This window comes from Juglans microcarpa x Juglans regia, chromosome 3S (genome assembly GCF_004785595.1).
Source record: "Juglans microcarpa x Juglans regia isolate MS1-56 chromosome 3S, Jm3101_v1.0, whole genome shotgun sequence".
Lineage (NCBI taxonomy): Eukaryota > Viridiplantae > Streptophyta > Magnoliopsida > Fagales > Juglandaceae > Juglans > Juglans microcarpa x Juglans regia.
The window spans coordinates 15,725,045-15,739,361 of NC_054599.1; the positions used below are offsets into that span (position 1 = coordinate 15,725,045).

General features: G+C 34.3%; 1 protein-coding gene across 2 annotated transcripts; it reads left to right on the forward strand.

The window, feature by feature from the left end:
- The first annotated feature begins 7,733 nt into the window (after positions 1-7,733).
- On the forward strand, positions 7,734-11,404 carry LOC121258582 (BTB/POZ domain-containing protein At1g67900-like). Of its 2 annotated transcripts, none has more exons than XM_041160123.1 (5): positions 7,734-7,860; positions 8,453-8,567; positions 8,655-8,724; positions 8,864-10,123; positions 10,757-11,404. In XM_041160123.1, exons 2-5 carry the CDS (start codon positions 8,509-8,511, stop codon positions 11,237-11,239), a joined length of 1,872 nt encoding a protein of 623 aa, XP_041016057.1. In that variant the 5' UTR covers positions 7,734-7,860; positions 8,453-8,508; the 3' UTR covers positions 11,240-11,404. The 2 variants fall into 2 exon arrangements, with proteins under 2 accessions (XP_041016057.1, XP_041016058.1); XM_041160124.1 differs by lacking the exon at positions 7,734-7,860 and adding an exon at positions 7,885-8,066.
- Positions 11,405-14,317: the final 2,913 nt, after the last annotated feature.

The following is a 14,317-nucleotide window of genomic DNA, read 5'->3' on the forward strand; positions in this document are numbered from 1 at the left end:
CTATAATATTTTCTTTTTTTTTTTCTAGTCATTATTCTCTCCACCCGTCAACCAATAAAAATGCCATTTTATTCTGTTGGAGTTGGGCCAAGAAATTTAAAATCATTCTACGAGATGCATGTGCAATATATAATTGTTTGTACCAATATACATATAAATGGATTTGAATATTCTAAAATTTCTTTCGAACCATAAAGTTATGAGTGTAGAAAAATAGACACATTAAGTGTGTATTGTATGTCTACATGAACTTCTCGTACATTTATATATATATATATATATATATATAATATAATATATATACATACATATATGTTCAAAAGGTTGACTTTGCTCTCAGGAGATCAGTGGCAATTTTACCGCGTGAAATGGTAGAGAATCCTATTCCCACCAAGTTTTCGTCCAAATGCATTCTCAGTTTTTATACCCCGTGTAAATTTGGGCCTTTTACGGCAACTTGTTTTCGTGGAAAAAAGACACTTATTACAACAAATTAGCGTGGGCCGTAGTGATGTTGATGCAAAAAGTAGTTTAGTATGCCACATCGACTTTGTGGCATCAATCAAGTATTTCCCACCATGGTTTGCCTTGAAAAAAACATTGGTGGAAAAATGCCTATTATGGTGCAGTGACTGCCAGTATAAAATGATCATATTTATAATTATAATATATAGTACGTACGTTGCTATTTATTTAGGCATGCATGCAATTACCATCGTTATGCTCTCTCATTTTCAATTGAAAGTGGAAGATGCCGGGACAATTAGTCAAAATGAAGAGATAAAAAGCTTGAAAATTACATTAGTTGTTGTACGTTTAGCATGGGTAAATATTGATCATGAATATAATATTTGATAGATATCTACGACTTTTTCTATGTTGGTCAGACGAAACTCCCAAAATTACCCAACATTGTTACTTTTATTTTGTCAAAGATTCGCGTGCAATGCATGGATGGACACCATGAATGAATGAATGAATGATTGAGATATATATACTTATTTGAATGATTAATATTAATTCCAATCATAGTGTACCCCAATATCTTTTCGTAAGTGTTACTTACTTTCACATGAAAACTACACATCATGCTTTTAATTTATTTATTATTTGGCGGAGCAAAATTCATGTTTTTTCGTTGCTACTATCCTAGCTCTCAACATTCCATGATGTAATATCAAATGACTGGCCTACAAGTTAGATATAAAAAATAATCTCTAATCATTTAATACTACTTAGTGACCAGATAGTGGAAGATGGTGATAAAAGACCCATTGGTGGATATATAACATTACTCTCTATGAATGCATCGATCTCAAAAATAAATTTACTATTAATGTAATTGGTTGTGATACATCAAATTGTAAAACTTATTTTCTTTTATATAAAATAAATTTGATGTATCATATTTAACCACATTAATTTCTAAACTTTAGTTATCATTCATCTTATAATAAGAATGGCAATAATTTTGATACATAAGTGGAAGATGGGGATGGTTTTACCTCCCTAGTTTATGTGTGTGTGTGTGTGTGTGTGTATATATGTGTGTGTGTGTGTGTGTGTATTATATATACACACATATACTAGGAAACAGTCCCGAGGTGTACCTGACATAATAATTTAAATAAAAAAAGTGAAAAGTCAGTAACTTATTTGTTTGGAAAAAGAAAATACAAGGTTAAAGAAAGACAAAAAATCAAGATAAAAAAAAATTCTAAACTTCAGGAAAGTATAAGCTGCATCCATATTGGATTATTTATTTACTCTCTATAATAATAAAATATGATTAATTTAATAATTTTTTTAATTTTTATTTGTATCAGATATTATAGTTCTACTAATTAAAATATTAATAATAATTATATTATAATCAAATTAATAATATTCAATATTAATATTAATAATAATTATATTCTAATTAAATTAATAATTAATATTATATATTGAGTGTTTTAAGTATTTTATTAGTTAAATTTACTTAAAGTTAAATTTTATAATGAGAATGTTCTAAAGCGTTTCTGTTCTAACAAGTAAAGTCATTTGAAGAAAAAAAAAGTCATTTTAATTCTTTTATTTTAAAAAAATTGAAACAAAAAGAAAGGAAAATGAGTACACTGTCAGAACAAAAAGGACATGAAAAAGAGACATCAATTCATGTGCGCCGTGGGGCTATTAAGGGACTTTTGGTAAAACATGATAATTCATTAAATTCTACAAGAGAGCTACACGTCAAATGGTCAAGAGTTTGAATGACCTTTCAGTAAAACATGATCATTCATTAAATTCTACAAGGAAGCTACATGTCAAATAGTCAATGGTTTTAAGGGCCTTTTGGTAAAATAAGACTTAACGGATTTAACCGAAAAAAATAAAAGTTAACGGAAAAACAACAAAAGCTACTATTCACAGTTAGATAACCACTTATTATAATAGAGTAGATATATATATATATATATATATATGATGTTGGAAGCAAATATTCAAGTGCACATGACGTCATTTTAAGATGTCTTAGGCAACTCTAGGTTTTGTTTGGTTACACATATGAGATGAGATGAGAAATCTGTAAATAGTAGTGAGATAATTTGTAAATAATAATGAAATGATTTGAGTTAAGACTTTTATGGGGTTTAGGGAAATGAGAGAGAAAAAGTCAAATAAAAAAATTATAAAGTTAAAAGATGGTTAGAATATAATTTTTTAATATAATTTTTATTTTAAAATTTGAAAAAATTTGAATTGCTTTTCTGCATTTTGCTTAAAAGTTTGAAAAATTGTAATGATTAGGTAATAATTAGATGAGAAGATTGAAAATTTGAAAATTTAAAATTTAAAAATATTTGTATTTAAATAGTATTTAAATGTTTAGATGAAATAAAATAAAATGAGATAGTTTCAAATATTTGTGAAATCAAATCAAGACATACGAGACGAGATTCCGTCATGCTTTTAAGGGAAAGCCGGGGAGAACTTGAAAACCAGAAAGTAATTAATTAGCAACTTGTTTTTATAATGGGCGGCCAAAACCCATCAACCAATGAGTTGTTTAGTTCTAAAAGAAAGAGTTATCCTATTTTTATTGTGTGAAAATATTAAATTATTAGGAAAATTATTAATAATTATAAAAAATAGTTAAAATAATAATATTTCTTTATAGTAATTAGTCTAACAAAACTCTAAACGTGGTCATCATGATGTATATATTCAGTGTGTCAATAAATAAACTTATAAATATATATTTTTTAAATTAAAAAGAATAAAATAAAATGAAAAACCACAACATATATTTATTAACGCATGCCTTTTGATTTTCCTAACTCGCGCGTATCTTTTTTTATAGTTTTGTAGTGAATGCAGGATTATGCATGATAATGGAAACGTTATTTATACGTATCGTATAATGAAAGGGACGTATAATTCATGCGATTCATCGATGGCCACAGCATCGTGGGAATTAATGTCAGTAGTACTAGTGTAAATGTGAATGGCACAATTCAGGGATATATCTCGAACACAACAAGATACCCGGCCACCATGCACCACCAAGGCCATTGCCATTAATCCATTATATATAAATATATATATATATATATATATATATATTTATATAATATGGCTCAGTCGTACGTGGAGGTGTTATTCCTGATCTTATATGCATGCTCTATAGTACGTACAAAATCTGAAGCCCTAGACAGCGATTACTCTCTCTCTCTCTCTCTCTCTCTCTCTCTCTCTATATATATATATATATATATATATGACATTTCATACCTCTTGCTCTTCATACTAGTTAAGACAATACTATTACATGCAAATCCAGTATCATGTATTTCTTCATGTAGAGATTTCATCAGACTTTTGTTGCAACTACTAGCTAGCTAGAATTAATAGACATATTACTTAATTAATGAGACTTAGCTAGCTGCTACATATATAAAGATATTATATAAAAATGAACTTATTAACTAACGTACTTTTATAGGATCTGTTAAATAAAGTTATTGTACAATAAAAGTAACTCTAGAATATGACGTATCACATCAAGTTATGTCAGTTTGTATGTTTATTTTTATGTAATCTCTTTGTGACTAAAGTATTTTTCTTAATAAGAGACTATTATAGAGTCAATTTTTCGTGTGTCTATTTATTGATATATATCATATAATTTAATAATGCTATATACTAAACTCAGGCAAGAACTTGAGGGATCATTTTTCATTAATGTAACCATGCATGATTGGCCATTAATATATTTTTAAATATATATTAAAAAATATATAGCTAGCCTAGCTACCATTCAAATTAGTATTTTAATATTTTTTCCATGCGAGCTGTTTTCAACTTTTCACTGCATGCAGGGATATTTGATTAGCGCAATAATCGTAATTCTAAGAAATTGCGTGCTTCTTTTTATGTATGAATTTTACTTTTCAAGCTCCTGCATATGCAGGTATATAAATGATCAACAATGAACAGCCAAAGTAGATTACTGTATCATTCGGCCTGATCTATCTATCTATATTGTTTTTATATGGTTGAAACCTTTATGAAAATCGGTCCCGGATTCTATCTGATCATCACTTTTTTTCTGCCCTATCTGATAATCAATTGTGGTCACCATCTATGACCTAAAACCTTGCCATGCCAAAAGGAGTTACAGTCCAAATTGAACAGTTAACGCCTTTGAAAGAGATATATCCCACAAGCTGCATGCAGCTGGCTGCCATGCACCAATCACCAATTATATAATTCTTATTAGATCCTTGAGATGTCTTTTTCAGACAAAATTTGGAAGAGATGAAGTACTTTCATAGACCAGTTTTACAGCTGGTGAGAGATCATCGAGAACCATGTTATATATATCATGTATAGTACTACTGTAACGTTATCTCATTTGATCAATTACAATTTTCTTATATTCTCGAAAGAGGTGAGCTAAATCCTTTTTAGACTTTGTGCGAGATTCCGCTACTATGTGCAAACTGTAAATTAAGGTACAAGTCTATATATATATATATATATATATATACAAGGAGGGACCCAACTCCCATGTTGTCGGTTGGCCACCCAGTTGGGTGGCACACAACATAACCATTATGGCAAATGTGTCTCACCCTTTCTCTTCCTTATTGTGGACATTGATGTACATGTCCTTAGGCTTCGAAACCTGTATCCAACACTACCCATTTTGCAGTTTACCCTGATATTTCTGGCAATATATGGATCAGAATTCCCAACTTCCTAGATTTGGGTTTAGAACTGGTCGAGCCAAGATAGGGTTAGGTCTTGGTATCTGGTGGACATTGGTCGAGCCAACACACAAGTAATTGGGTCTCACTCTCCCCAAGATTTTCCTTAATTTGGTGCAACATTATTTAGGTCAACAGCCCTTGGATAGAAGTAATTTGAGTTGTCACAGGTGCATGTTTACATTCTGTACTGGGGATTGCAGTCACATTCCCAAGAAAGCATGCAAATTAATTAATCCAAAAGGTTAAAATTTCTCCTTAATTTGAAAAATCATATCGAAAACAAACCCACAAGAGCAAACATTTTTTTTTAGCAGCTCATCCACTCACATGATCATATCGCGAGAATGACCAGCTTGGACCAGCTAAGATATCTCCAAATTCTCGCAACTAAACATTGCATCGATTAAATATATCCATACAACCAAATTATAGTACTCACAGAAAGACTTCAAGATCCCAGCAGGTCAATCCATTGACTTTGTCATGTTGTTTGCTATATATATATCTTAGCTCTAGATATAGCGTTTCATAGGAACTATATTGCTAATTAAAACGAAGCCCTTGCCCTAATTAATTCTATTCAAACCCGCGTCTCCCTTAAACGTCGAGACAGTTTTGGAACAAATTAATCTCAGGAAGCTATCCGGCCACACACAGATCATTTCATGATCAATTATGATCGATGTGGGCATACAAAAATAGTTACGAATCAATATGTGGACCATCTGGACAGGCATTTTGCGAAGGGATCGACGTAATAATTATAATTGCTATAAATTGACTAAAGATTTTGCTTCTAGTTCTTACAGCTTTTTTACTTATAATATACGTAAAATCAGTGAGTGAAAATGATTCTTTGAATATTTATAAGCTGGAATGCATAGAAACCTGGCCTCTCTGGCCTGTTTCTTTCTTGATTAGCGTATCTCTTATCAAATCTTCATCTTATAATCCCTGCAATGTACGTAAGAACATAGAGAACAATTAAATTTCCTTTCACTGTTTACTTCCATGCTACAAAAGGCGTGTAAGCCTGCCATGCAACAGCCGCATGACAAAACCCTATGTAAAATCACTCCTTTTATGACTGTGTTTTTATTTATCAACCAGAAGTAGTACTACTTGAGCTGGACAATTTGATTTTTCTCTCAAATCAAGCAGAAGTTGAGCTGGAAATTTTGATTTTGCTCTCAAATCATGTAGGGTTACGTAGTCCTTAGCTAGCTAGCTTGGTTAAGAACTGATCACATAATTAGAATCTGCCCCCACTTTCAATGACATAAACTACGTACATCATTTCTGATATTTATATAAACAACACCAAAACTATTAATTGATAATTGGTATGAATGCAATTCTCTTTCTGGGACCGATCGATTGATTATGTATATAAGCATCATAGGCTCATAACTCGAAAGTTTATTTTTCCACCAACTGGGGCCCCTTCCAGTCAATCTCATTTCGCATGTCTGTATTCATCAAAGTCTCTCTCAAAAGAAAAAAAAAAAAACATTAATGAATTGGGAAAAAGAAAAGCAAGAACCAAATAATATCACAACCTAGCTATATATATATATATATATATATATATATAAATCCGATGCAAACAAGTTGAACATCACGAGTACCCTTTCTAGCTCTGAGAAGTTGATCGATCGAGGATGACCCTCAACTGCTAGATTAATGAGACTTTAGGACCTCAAGAGATAGTAACACACTAACCGTTAACTCATCAAAACATCATGTTACACCAGTAATATACAACTGTTTCATGGTCATGGACCATATGCCATAAATGCCAAAAAACAGATAATTAGAAGATATTTTATTTCTGTTATTTTAGTAAAACACAAAGGTAAATGATCATGGTAATTTCAATATATATGACGTCTATATATATAAATATTTTTCGAATATTTTTTATTATTCTGTGAAGGCTGTAACTAGCTTGGCGTTGTTATTTTTTCCTATATATATAGCCAAAGACATATGCTCTAGTTGACGTAATTCTCAGCCTCCAAAACGGAGGTATAAGTTAGAAACACCCTCCCCAAATAAAATAAAAAATAAAATAAAAAACTAGCCTGGCGTTGTTAAAAGTTATATATCCTATGGCGCTCTGATCTTTTAGCATTGCTTTGCTTTTTTGTACTCTTTGTTTTTTCTTTTTTTTTTCTTTTCTTTCATCTATAATGCGAATAAGATTTACGTTAAATTCTTTAACTACTTTTGTTCTAATTTTGAACTGATATTATTCCCTTTTTGAAATTAATAACGAAATGGAGAGGTGTACGTACGATGTTGCGTATTAAATTGTGTTTGACTAAAGTAATACCAGGGATGTACAGTGAAAAAAAAAAAAAAAAGCTGTGGCAATGATGAGAGGGAGGGGCAAAGTGGGCGCAGGATAAGCATGTGGGCATTGCCTTTAGAATGCACGCTGGCTTGGCCATCCTAAAGTGCCTTAAACCATATTCTTCTTAAAGTAGCAAAAAATAAAAAGTCTTACATGGTTAGTCACATTTTACAGATAGAATTTACAGTGAATGAATATCACTTTCTTTTTTCTTTTGTTCTGGAGAATATCAAAAGCCACAAACCTGAGGTTGTAGTTATGGTCATTCTTTTATATATTCACTCTTCCTAATTTGACTGATGTTTGTGTCATATTATTTAAGATGTATATCGATGATGGAGCTACCTTTTTCGGAGCTTTTGTTTGGTTGACTCCGGGAGAGTGTGCGTGGTTTATGTGGATTTGATGGGATTACAGTGTCTTGATTTTTTGTTTGTATGTCCAAATCACATCGGGTATGAAATTTGACTGAAAGGCAGACTTTGAACGACTCTCGATCTTCTGAGTTTCTTTTACTTTAGGATTATATATGTAAAACTCGGGTAGCTTCCACCCACAGCAAAAGCTCTTGGTTTTCTTGCATTCTTGAATATCCTCTCCCCCATGTTACTTTTATCTGCTTTCTTCTTTACTTCTCTATGTATGTTTATGAGTTAGTTTGTGAGGTTGAGACTGGCTGGGTATATGATCTATAGTTGGGGATACTAAGTTGGGAAAATTTAATATAGGAAATAGGTTGTCTTGATTGTGTTCTTGCCTGACAACTTTTGCCTGCTGTTGGATGAGGAAGGTCTTATAATCTAGGCGCACTCTCAAAGAATCTCTTTTTTCGGTCAAGAAGGTGTGTGCTAAGGAGCATCTGATGAACACAGAGCCAAATAAATAAAAGGATTAGTCATGAAGTTTATGAAACTCGGATCTCGGCCAGATACTTTCTATACTACTGAGGCTGTAAGGTAAGAGTACTCTTCTCCGCTTGAACAAGTGGTTACATTTTAACTCAAGGAATATACTATATATGAGTTTGTTTTTTCTTAATTCAGGTCAGTCAACTCTGAAGTCTCTAGTGATCTTATAATTCAGGTGAATGGAAGCAAATACTTGCTTCACAAGGTAAATTTAGAAACCTTTCATGAGAAGTTTTGATCTTTGTGTTTATTTTAGGATAATTTAGTTTGATAAATGATGCTATTCAGTTCAAAAATGATCTCTGTGTTCTCTTAAAAGTGACTCATATGTTTTCATGGCACAGTTTCCTGTTTTGTCCAAGTGCTTGCGCCTGCAGAGGCTGTGCTCTGAATCTCCTGAATCCTCACAAAATCAAATATTCCAACTTCCCGATTTCCCTGGTGGCGTTGAAGCATTTGAACTATGTGCAAAGTTTTGCTATGGTATTACAATCACACTCAGTTCCTACAACATTGTATCTGCTCGGTGTGCTGCTGAGTATCTGCAGATGACAGAGGATGTTGAGAAGGGGAACCTAATATACAAGCTGGAAGTTTTCTTCAATTCCTGCATTCTTCACGGGTGGAAGGATTCCATTGTGACCTTACAAAGCGCAAAAGCCTTTTATTTGTGGTCAGAAGACCTTGCAATAACAAGCAGATGCATTGAAGCAATTGCTGCTAAAGTCTTAAGTCACCCCTCGAAGGTTAGTTTGTCGCATAGCTATTCCCGGCGGGGGAGGGACGATATATCATGCAACGGTGAGAGTCAGAGATATAAACCAGAAACCATGGGTTGGTGGGCAGAAGATATAGCAGAATTGGGCATAGACCTTTATTGGAGAACCATGATAGCAATTAAATCTTGTGGAAAGGTACCGTCTAATCTTCTGGGAGATGCATTGAGAATCTATGCCTCCAAATGGCTGCCCAATATATCAAGGGATGGGTTTGTGAATAAGGAAGCAGCGTCAGACTCTGATTCAGACTCAATTGTTGGGGTAACATCAAAGCATAAGCTGATCTTGGAATCAATAGTAAGCTTACTCCCAGCAGAAAAGGGTGCTGCTTCTTCTGGTTTCCTACTTAAACTCTTGAAGGCAGCCAACATCCTAAATGCTTCTTCTTCTTTAAAGATGGAATTGGCCAGAAGAGTGGGTCTTCAGTTAGATGAAGCAAGAGTCAGTGATCTGTTAATACCCTCTCTATCATATTCGAATGATACACTATATGATGTAGACATAGTCATGACCATATTGGAGCAGTTCAAGTTACAAGGACAGAGCCCCCCAACTAGTCCACCAAGATCAAAGCTGAAAATTGAAAGGAGAAGGTCTCGGTCTGCAGAAAATATTGAATTTGAGTTCCAGGAGAGTAGGAGGTCCTCTTCAGCTTCTCATAGCTCAAAACTGAAGGTGGCAAAGCTGGTAGATGGGTATCTTCAAGAGATTGCTCGGGATGTGAGTTTGCCTTTATCAAAGTTTATTGCAATATCTGAAGCCATTCCCCACTTTGCAAGGCTGGACCATGATGATCTCTACAGAGCAATTGACATTTATCTCAAGGTAAATTAACATGATAGCCATTTGATTTCTCATATTGTCAATAATTCACACTAATAGATCAAAATTTTTCAGGACACATATCACTGTCACATAGTGGAATGTGGATCGCTATTTCCAGTAGATAACCAACTCTTTTGACCTTCAAGTCTTAGGCTGACCGAGCCAAATTTTGGCATATGTGGAATTTTGTTTTGGATGGTAGTACCAGAATTTCTGTAACTAAGGGTCTGTGGTTGATGAGATTAAGATGTCATTTGCTGACCTATAAAGATTTACCAAAAACATGCCTGGATAATAAATAGGGTTTATAATTGCACATCTTCTACTATTTCCTAGGTAGGTGAAAAAGTTGAAAAATCGTGTCTGCAATCTTATTTGGCTTACTGTCGATTTTCTTTGATTTAGACTTCTACTTTATAGGAACAATTTGTGCATAATATAATCTTACGTTTACATAGTTAACCTATGCAGAAAATCAGCAGGGTTTGACTGGTGTGTCTTCCTTATTTTTCTTTGAATTAAAGAAATGGAAACAAATAAACTATATGTGTATATGTGTGTGTGTGTGTGTGTGTGTGTGTGTGTGTGTGTGTGAATTTCAGATCACTGTTTTCATATCCCTGAAAAATCCAGGCTCATCCAGATCTCAACAAGAGCGACAGGAAAAGGTTGTGTCGAATCCTAGACTGCAAAAAGCTATCAATGGAGGCGTGCATGCACGCTGCACAAAATGAGCTACTCCCCTTGAGAGTGATAGTACAAGTTCTTTTCTTTGAGCAAGCTCGGGCAGCCATGGCTGGTGGTAAAGTGACTGAGCTGCCTAGCAATATTAAGGCACTCTTGGCCACACAAGGAATTGATCCATCAAGGCCTCCAGCACCATTAAGTACCACTACTACCATTCCAGCTGAGGACCAGTGGAGCGTCTCTGGCCTTAAATCACCAAAGTCAAGCATGTCAACTTTAAGGATGAAGCTGGCCGAGGATGATGACTTGGATGACCATGACATTAGCAGAAATGCTAGGCTTAAGACTCCCTCTGCTCTTCCTAACAGACCCAAAAGGATGTTAAGTAAGTTGTGGTCCATCAACAAAAGTACTAGTGAAAAGAACTGAGTGATTTTTGTTTATTTTGCGCTTGGAGATGGTTAATTTAAGGAGGTAAAATATACTCTAGTTCTTCTTTTGTTCTGCACAATGCCTTGTAATTTTGAGGGAAAACCACTTGAGATTCTTAATGGGCATTGCAATCTATTGGAATAAGAAACAATATTATCAAGATGTGAGAGATATCACTTGATGGCTGCAACTATTCTATGCTAGCACATTCCAAATTCACCAAACTCAATCAATGGGATGTGCCTAGAGCTTCTTAGTCAATAGAATATGATCTGGGTCTTCTTTTTATCCAACCACTCAATGTGTTTGTTAGTGATAATTGCTCAATATGTTTATTAGAACTTGGGAAGTACTCAAATCTACATTTGCAATCCGCAGCCACATGCATATTCAATGTATTCAGTTTTCCCTAACAAAACTTACAGCTTGGACAATAAAGAATGAAGTACAAATATAAACATTAGGTACTAGATGGTTGTTGCCATATAATTTCCAGTCATATTATCTTTAAAGCATGTGCCCTTTCAATCAAAAAAATGGACAAACAGTGTCCAAATACAGTATCCAATAAAGGGAAAAGTGCATGAGCCTTGAGGGATATGATGAGGTACCATATATTATGGTTTGACCTGGATGCAGGTAGCTCAGATAGATATCTTCACGCTAAAGTTCGATGGCTACTAAAATTGTTGCAGATTAGGAATCAACCCTCCCTTAGATACCACTAAATTCTAATCGATGGGAGGGGATTCAGAACTTCGCCCATCGGATCTTAATTCTCTGCATGCACCTAAGATTGCTCTACATAATATGCCAACGTTTCTTATTACATTCCAGACCAGAGAAGCAAAAACACTGCTTTTCAGACTAGAGAACACAGTACAGTACAGCCATGGCTGAGACATTCATTCAAAATTACAAAAGGCATAAACCAAGAAGATAGTGGATAGCACAAAATGTTTAAGCAATAACATGCACTTAATTAGCTATGAGAATCACTAATTCTCTACTGTGTTCTCTTTGCTAGCAGCATCAGCAGTAGTGGTAGTACAAGCCTTGGAGGTTGAATCCCGAAGGGATGTAGAGTCCATGCTTCTGGTTCGCTGGAGGCTCGGAGAGCGGTGAAGCCTGCACCGGAAGGAACCCGCATGGGTGGTCGGAGAGCACAGACAATTGCTCTTGGTAGAACTTGGCTGTCTTGTAAGCCCAGTCAGGCCTGACATAAGTTCATGATTGTCTGATGGAATCTCTACCTTCATCTCCTTGTTGGCCATATTTTCACCCTCAATTGTGTTGGTTTCCTTATTTCTTCTGGATTTTCTCAATGCTTCACAAATACCAAATATGAGCTGAACTTTTGGTAGTCATATAAAACTTCAGTGACAGAAAAACCAATGGGAAGGACTCATTTCTAGTAACGTCGGAAAGCTCTTGAATGGCCTGAATCTCACAAAGAACTTGTCTGCACATTATCTACATGGTTTTAAATTTGGATGAGACAAAGAAACAGATGGACTTGGCTATGGCTAAAGATAGAAACGTGACGGGCGTGAACTTTACTTAGCTCTGGAAGATGGAACTATCTTTATGTCCTCTTTTCACGGGTGTCATAATCGACTCCATTAAAATCCACCTACATTTGTCACTTTTGCTAATGCTTCAACCACTTATCCAAAAATCCACCATCGATGATACAACACCTTCCAGCCCCACCCAAAAAGAAAGAAGGCTTTCGTAATATCAATCTCTCCTTTGTGCAATGTGTATTGAATTACCTAAAAATCTTTAGGAGGAGGTCCCACAATGGCCGACATTCTCATGCTTGCCAATTAGTACATAACATTACATGTGGGGTCACTTATATCCCTTAATCTTAAGATGTGATCCCCATTTGAATCTTATATTGATCAATTGCCATGATGCGGAAGATATCTCTTGTGTACCTATTTCGGTGGTTGGCTTTGCCTTTCGGGGATCTGTTTGGCTGCATTTTTGGTATAGGGAAGAAAGTGTTTGGTATCTAGGATGTTAAGTTTACCATACAACGAACGCATCAGAAAATACAGGACACAAATCAAAGCTACAGCACACATCTCGGCAATTAAGATAATCAGATCACTAGTTTCTGATATCAAGCAATTGCTCAGCTCACCTCAGCTTCATCCATAGGCAGATTATCTCAAAATCAAAAGATAACAGTTGATGAAGCCCATATATAAAAGATACAATATAGTGACAAAAGTTGTCATATATATTTTTCATTTTCTATTTATCTACTATAAATGCAATAGTACTCTGCTAGCTACTTCGGTATAGAGTACTTTCATTGTACATATGTTGGGCATATGACAATATTTTTCCACTGGAATTCTTAGTTCATTCATGTTACCAGAGCCTCGAGGTTCACATCTTATCAAACAAATCCCAAATGGCTGAATCTTTCCTCCTAAGCAAACACTACCACTAATATATATTGTCCTTTCTAATATCTCTCATCTTATATTTGTTAAACTTGATTGGACAAGTTTGTAATACCCGAGTCCTACTACATAGGTCCTTACGTCATATTATTAATTCTTTAAGTTAAATATTTTGAGATAAAGATTTTTATTACTTTTCATTATTTTATTTTAGGATGAGTATGCTCTATTTTAAAATATGATTTATTAAAATAAATCAAGGGTATTATTTTTAAGACTTTGAAATATTTTCTCTTAAGCCTTTTAATTTTATTCATTTAGGAAATGACTCAATTATTCTCTATATTAGATTGGTAGATGAAAAGCATCCTTGAGATGGATAGATCTCCACCATCCACTTGCTTCTTTGTGATGGAAGGAGGAAACAAAGACCAAAAAGTCCTTGTCCCTCCTCAAGCTTACTGTGAAAGCCACACAAAAGGAGAAAATAAAAGGAAAAAAAAAAAAAAAATCCTAAGGCATTCTATCCCTTAACCTATCGGTCTACACCCAAGAAAGGAAAAGAAAATTCCACCTTCCTTTCCAAGCAAGCTAAAGCCGACGCACACCCTCTTTTCTTCTTCTCTCTTTTGTTCTTCAAGAAACTAAGTTACTT